Below are 5,616 nucleotides of genomic sequence, written 5' to 3'. Positions count from 1 at the left end.
TCCCCTGCCCTTGGGGCTTCCCTCCCCCTTCAGTCCCCGGTTCAGTCCGTTCTAGCCCACAGACGGGTCCTAGTGTCCTGCTTAGCTCCCTGCTGCAAGAGGGAGGGAGGGAGGGGAAAGATGTCTGAGGTCTCTTGATTTTCTTTGTCTCCATCCCTAAGGCAACAGGAAGCTGGAGCTGCTGCGGCCCGCCTGGCAGTGACAGCAAGCCCGCTGGCTCTGCAGAGCGAACAGTCCCTGGCTGCCCTTGGAGCAGCTGCCCGTTAGACGGCCCAGAGTTCTGATAGACTTCGCTGCTTCACTTCAATGCCAAGTGTTGGACGTGGTGGATTCAGTTCCCAGGGGGCTGGAGGGTGGTGTCAGGGCTGTTTGAAGACAAGAGAGCAGAGGCAGTTTAGTGCAGTTGGGTGTGCGGGGCGGGGGATGGAGGCGCGGGGTGGGGGTCGGGGGAGGGGGGAGGGGGGAGTGGAGAGGAGTGGAGAGGAGGGAGAAGCCGGCCAGGGGTGGGTAGGGTGGTGCTTCTTCCAGGGCCTGCCAGACAAGGTCGGCGGGCCTCTCCTTGTCTGGGCCTCAGGTGAGGCGGCGCCTGGAAGGGAAGGAAAGGAGCAGGCGGGCGCGGCGCCCAGGGACGCGGGAGCTGAGGAGGGCGCGCGCGGGCGCGCGAGGGGGCCAGCGGGGCGGCGGTTCTAGACCCCCTCGGTGCCCTCGGCCGGGGCGGGCGGCGCCCCGGGGGCGAGCTGGCGGCGGCCCTGCGCCGGCGAGCCGGCGGCAGTCTCGGCGTCGGCGGCGGCCCACTCGTGCGCCGCGCAGGCCTGGGCCGGCTCGTCCTTGGCCTCGACGAGCTTGCGGGAGCGGGTGTAGGCCAGGATGAGGCCTCCGGCCAGGCAGGCGTAGAAGATCATGATGAGCAGGATGTAGAGATAGGCGTCGTCGCCCTTGGCGCTGGTCGCCTCGCGGCCCACGAACGGGTCGGGCACGACCCCCATGCCCATGCTCGGGCCGGGGCCGGCGCCCAGGCCGCTGGCGTTGCCCCGGTGGTGCAGCTCGAGCAGCAGGCGGCTGAGGAGGGTGCGCAGCCGCTGGCTCTCGCTGCAGTTCATGGCTGTCGGGGAGTGGCACGGCGGCTCCAGGACGCTGCTGACCTTTCCCCCGGGGGCGAGGGGAAGCGGGCGAGCGGCGGCGGCAGCGGCAGCGGCACCCGGCTCCCGGGGCGGGCAGTGGCTGGGGGCGCGGGCCGCGCGGGCTTCCTTATCCCCTCACCCGCGCCCTCCTCCCCTTCCCCACCACGCCCCCTCGGGCCCGAGGCCGCCTCTTCCCAGGCTCCGGCGGCTGTCTGGGCGCTCTGGGGAAAGGGGACAGCTGGTGGGGGGGGGAGAAGAGGGGGACAAGGGAGGGGGCGCGGCCCGCGGAGGGGCGGGGGCGCGGAATGCGCGAGGCCCCAGGCAGCGGAGGCTGGCAGGGCAGCTCGCTGGGGCCAAGCCTGGACCCTGGGCTGCGGAAGAGAATTCCTTCCAAGTTCTGGCCACCTGCCCTGCGGGCCCGGCGTTGGCCCCGACACAGCATCTGGGCCCCCAAGGCAAGCCCTGCCCCCCGGGATTCCGGCAGCGCTGCCTGACCGTAACGGGGGCAGCCGAGGCCGCTCGTCCACGTCCCATGGCAACTGCTCCCATAGACAAGGACCCTGGCCTATCTTTGCAGCCCTTTTTCCTTCCCCCGCGCCGAGGAGGAGAGCATCTCACTCAGAAGATGCCCAGGAAAAACTGGGTGACTGAAGCAGACGGCGACTCCCTGGTCTCCCAGAAGGGTGGCTGACAATACCCCAGCCTCCTTGGAAGTACCCCTGCCCTGCCCTCCTATCCCATTTGTTAGAGAGGCCTACACATCTTAGCATGTGACTACACCTTCCACGATGTGACTCTGTTTCCCCCCCCCCCCCCCCCGCAAGCCGTCTTCCCAGAAATGAAGCCAAGCTCTTCCATTAAAAGGAACACGGACATTAAAAAGGCCCTTGGACGACAGTCCCTAGGTGTCTCAGGATCTGAAAAGTGCGTCTTCTAGAGAACACGCGCCCCTGCCGCCTCCACATCCGGGTAGGCCCTCGGGCACCCAGCCCCGAGCCCCTCCAGGGCTTGGTAACAGGTCTAGGCCCTGCCGGCTTGTTGGGGGGCAGCCATTTCCCCCCCCAAGAGGGTATCTTCTTTTAAGGGAAAACAAGGCACTGAGACAAAGATCAGACCACAGTATGTTAAACTACAAACAGCCTGGGTCTCACCAAGGAAAGGTGTTCAAAGGATTGTTTGGTAGACAGTGAGTAGAAAAAAAAAAACAGGAGGTGGTGCTGATCAGGTCTGGTTGCCGAGTGAGAATAGAAGGAATGAAAAAAAGGATATGCCTTTAGGCACGCGGTGAGAATCAAGCTGCCTGCTCGAGACCCTTTGGTCCAGAGGCCATTCAGGCTGCAGGTGCCATGGGTTAATAAAGGAGGGGTTTTGGGTGCCTCTGCCCCAGCCGCCCTTCAGGGAATGCAGCCTTGTGCGCGTTGGGGTGAGGTTGGCACCCCAGGGCTCTATATCCAGGGTCTCCAAGAGAGCCTTAACAGCTTCTACACAGATCTCAGAGGCATTCCACCTGGCCCTGACCACTGACGCCCTCCCAGCCACCTTCCCTCAACGTCCTCACCTCAGAGGGGCTCAGAGAGAACTGTTAAAGTGACTTGGCACGAATGCCAGGGGACACAGCTAGAAAATTCTCAAAACAGTATCAACCCAGGGACAGGACTGAAAGGCTAAAACACTTCTGTTATCTGTTATATCATGCCCAGAAATCTCTAGGGTTTTGGGGGTGTGGGGGCGAGGAAGAAGCCCCTTCGCTGTCGCATAAAAGTCATCATTTAAACTCCCGTTGTGCTTTCAACAGCTTTATGAACTAAAAGGATTATTCCCATTTTCAGAAGAGGAAACAAGTTCAAGTAGTTAAGTAGCGGGACTAGAATGATAAAGTTTGAGCTTGTTCTTCTCAGTCCTACCACATGACTCTTGCCACATGGACAGTATCCGCGAGCTGCCTCCATTTCTCCACCTCTCCTTTCCCCCGAACCTTCTAGAATCCAGCACATTTTGCCAAACCGCTCTCTGTAAGTTCACCAACGACCTCCTGACCAAATTCAAGGGTCTCTGCTCAGTTTGCATCTCTGACCTCGAGGATGAATTTGATACCATCAACCGCCCACCCCTTCCTGTAGCTTGGCCCTCATGGCAATGCATTCTCAAGTTTCTCTTCTTATCTCTCTGACCCATCATTCTCTGTCTCCTTTGCTGGCTCCTCTTCTTTCCTCCTCCCGTTAACTGTTGGAATCCCTGAAGGCTCAGTCCTCAGCTTTTCTCTCTTAACATCCATTTCCTTGGAAACTGTCTCCTTACATGGTTTCATGGACCACCTGGTGTATATTTAGCCAAATTTGATTCTCTAGCTCTGGTTCTTTCTCAAGTCCACCCGCTCTTTCCTTTCTGGTTTTGCTGCCACAAGCTTAATCCAAGCTCTCATTACCTCAGGTCAAATATGCAAACTGCAGAGTCTCCTGGCAGATCTCCCTGCCTATAACCCAATCCACCCTGCTCTGGCTAGAATACAGATCTTCCTCGACTTACAATGGGGTTATGTCCCGATAAACCCATCGTAAGTTGAAAATATCTTAAATCGAAAATGGACTTACTACACCTAACCTGCAACACAGCTTAGCCTAGCCCATTTTAGACGTGCTCAAAACTCCTCCGTTAGCCTCCAGTTGGGCCGAATCATCTAAGACAAAGGCTATTTGATAATGAAGTGTCGAATGTCCCATGTAACTTAGTGAATACTATACTGAAAACAGAATGGCTGTGAGTGTACCGGTTATTTATGAGAGCAAATCAGAGCACATATAGCCAGCCCGGGAAAAGATCCATATTCAAAACAATTTGAAGTACAGTTTCTAAGAATGTGCATCGCTTTTGCACTATCACCACGTCAAAGAATTGCTAGTCAAGCCACCCTAAGTTGGAGACCATCTGCCGCTCTCTTCTAACACCACTTCCTCCAATTCACCCCTATGTTCAGAAACCCAGAGTCACTCCCTGTTGCTTCTTTAATGAAGACCAATTTTCTTGGGTGGGCCTGAGGTCCTCACCATCAGTGGACACCATCTCCTCCCCTTGAATTTGAAAAACAGCTTTTTCCTGGAGTTCTTCTCCAATATACTGTGCCTTTCACCTTCCACAAAATGCCCTGACTGGAGGAAGCCTTGCTTGATGGCCCTGTTTGTGCTCTCAGAGTCTTTACAATGCAACCCTCCTGGTGGTGCCTTACCTCTGACTTCAGCATTCAATACAGAAAATTGGGAAAATGGGGAAATGCCAAGAAACAACATTACACGCATGCACACCTGCATGCACACCCACTGCATGCAGGAGCACGCACTCACCCCCTCCCCCCACATCATTATTTTGCAACCTATCTCTTCACTTGACATCTTGTGAATTTTTCCTATGTCAATTACATTCTAATAACATCATTTTATGGGGCGCCTGGGTGGCTCAGTGGGTTAAGCATCTGCCTTCGGCTCAGGTCATGATCCCAGGGCCTGAGATCGAGCCCCACGATGGGTCTCGGTCAAATAAATAAATAAAATTTTCAAAAAAATTTAAAAATCATTTTATTGTCTGCACAGTATTTTAGACTATAGATCTACCATTATATATTTAAGTTAGCTCTTGTTGTAAGATTTCTGGTTATTTGCAGGGTTCTGCTGTTCAAAATAATATTTCAATGAATACATACAAAGCTAATTCTAATTCCATTAAATGAAATAATTGCCAGAGAGCGAGCACATCACTCCTTTACAGAAGACTGGCATGGGGGACGGGAGATGTGGAGAAGGGGGTGGAATCAGGAATGGAGACTAGTCATAAAATTTAAAAAGGCCCAACCCTCAGCAAAAAACAACAGGTGTGTGTGGGGGGATTCTGGCTTTCTTTTCACTCAAGGGGCTGCTGGGCATCCCTTCAAATCCTAGTCCCAGGCCAGCCCTGAATGGCTGAGATGCCAACCCCATTTCCCTACCACACTTAATGAAACTGCAAATCCATCAGACAAGGATCGGGTCTAATTCCTCCCCACCCTTCCACCGCCCCCCCCCCCGCAAACCTGCCCCCATACCTGCCAAATAATCATCTGTTTATCCATCGTCGTCTAGAACTCACTTATTTCCTAGATGGTAATCAAGTGTGTCAACAAGGGGAAGTAATTTATAAGCATGTATTTGGACTTTCAAAAAGTCTTGGAAAAGGTTCTGTTCCATGCCAAGTTTGTTTTAAAAGTACAATTGAGGCGCCATGGGCTCTAGGAAATGGAAGTTGGTTGAATTGAACCGGAGTTGGATTTGGCTCATGGCCAAAGGACGGGCACAGATGGTAAGCACTGTTGGAGTCCAGAAGGCTGGCAGACCCACAATGGGCTCCGAGGAAGGGGAAGAAAGGAGGCTTCCTGAAGCACCAAGTACAGACTGAGAAAATCATTCATTTGTTCAGCCATTCGACAAATATTTATCGCATGTTCCGCTGGGCAGGGCGCTGTGCTGAG

The 5,616-nt window shown here is 54.9% G+C and overlaps 1 protein-coding gene across 1 annotated transcript; it reads right to left on the bottom strand.

Moving 5' to 3' along the window:
- Positions 1-676: 676 nt before the first annotated feature.
- On the bottom strand, positions 677-1,260 carry KCNE5 (potassium voltage-gated channel subfamily E regulatory subunit 5). The gene has a single exon (XM_027608906.1). The coding sequence runs from the start codon at positions 1,098-1,100 to the stop codon at positions 687-689; it is 414 nt and encodes a 137-aa protein (XP_027464707.1). The 5' UTR covers positions 1,101-1,260; the 3' UTR covers positions 677-686.
- Between the last annotated feature and the right edge of the window lie 4,356 nt (positions 1,261-5,616).

Source organism: Zalophus californianus, chromosome X (genome assembly GCF_009762305.2).
Source record: "Zalophus californianus isolate mZalCal1 chromosome X, mZalCal1.pri.v2, whole genome shotgun sequence".
Taxonomy (NCBI): domain Eukaryota; kingdom Metazoa; phylum Chordata; class Mammalia; order Carnivora; family Otariidae; genus Zalophus; species Zalophus californianus.
Note: the sequence above shows the minus strand (reverse complement) of the source record. Positions and strands in the feature narration are given on the sequence as shown.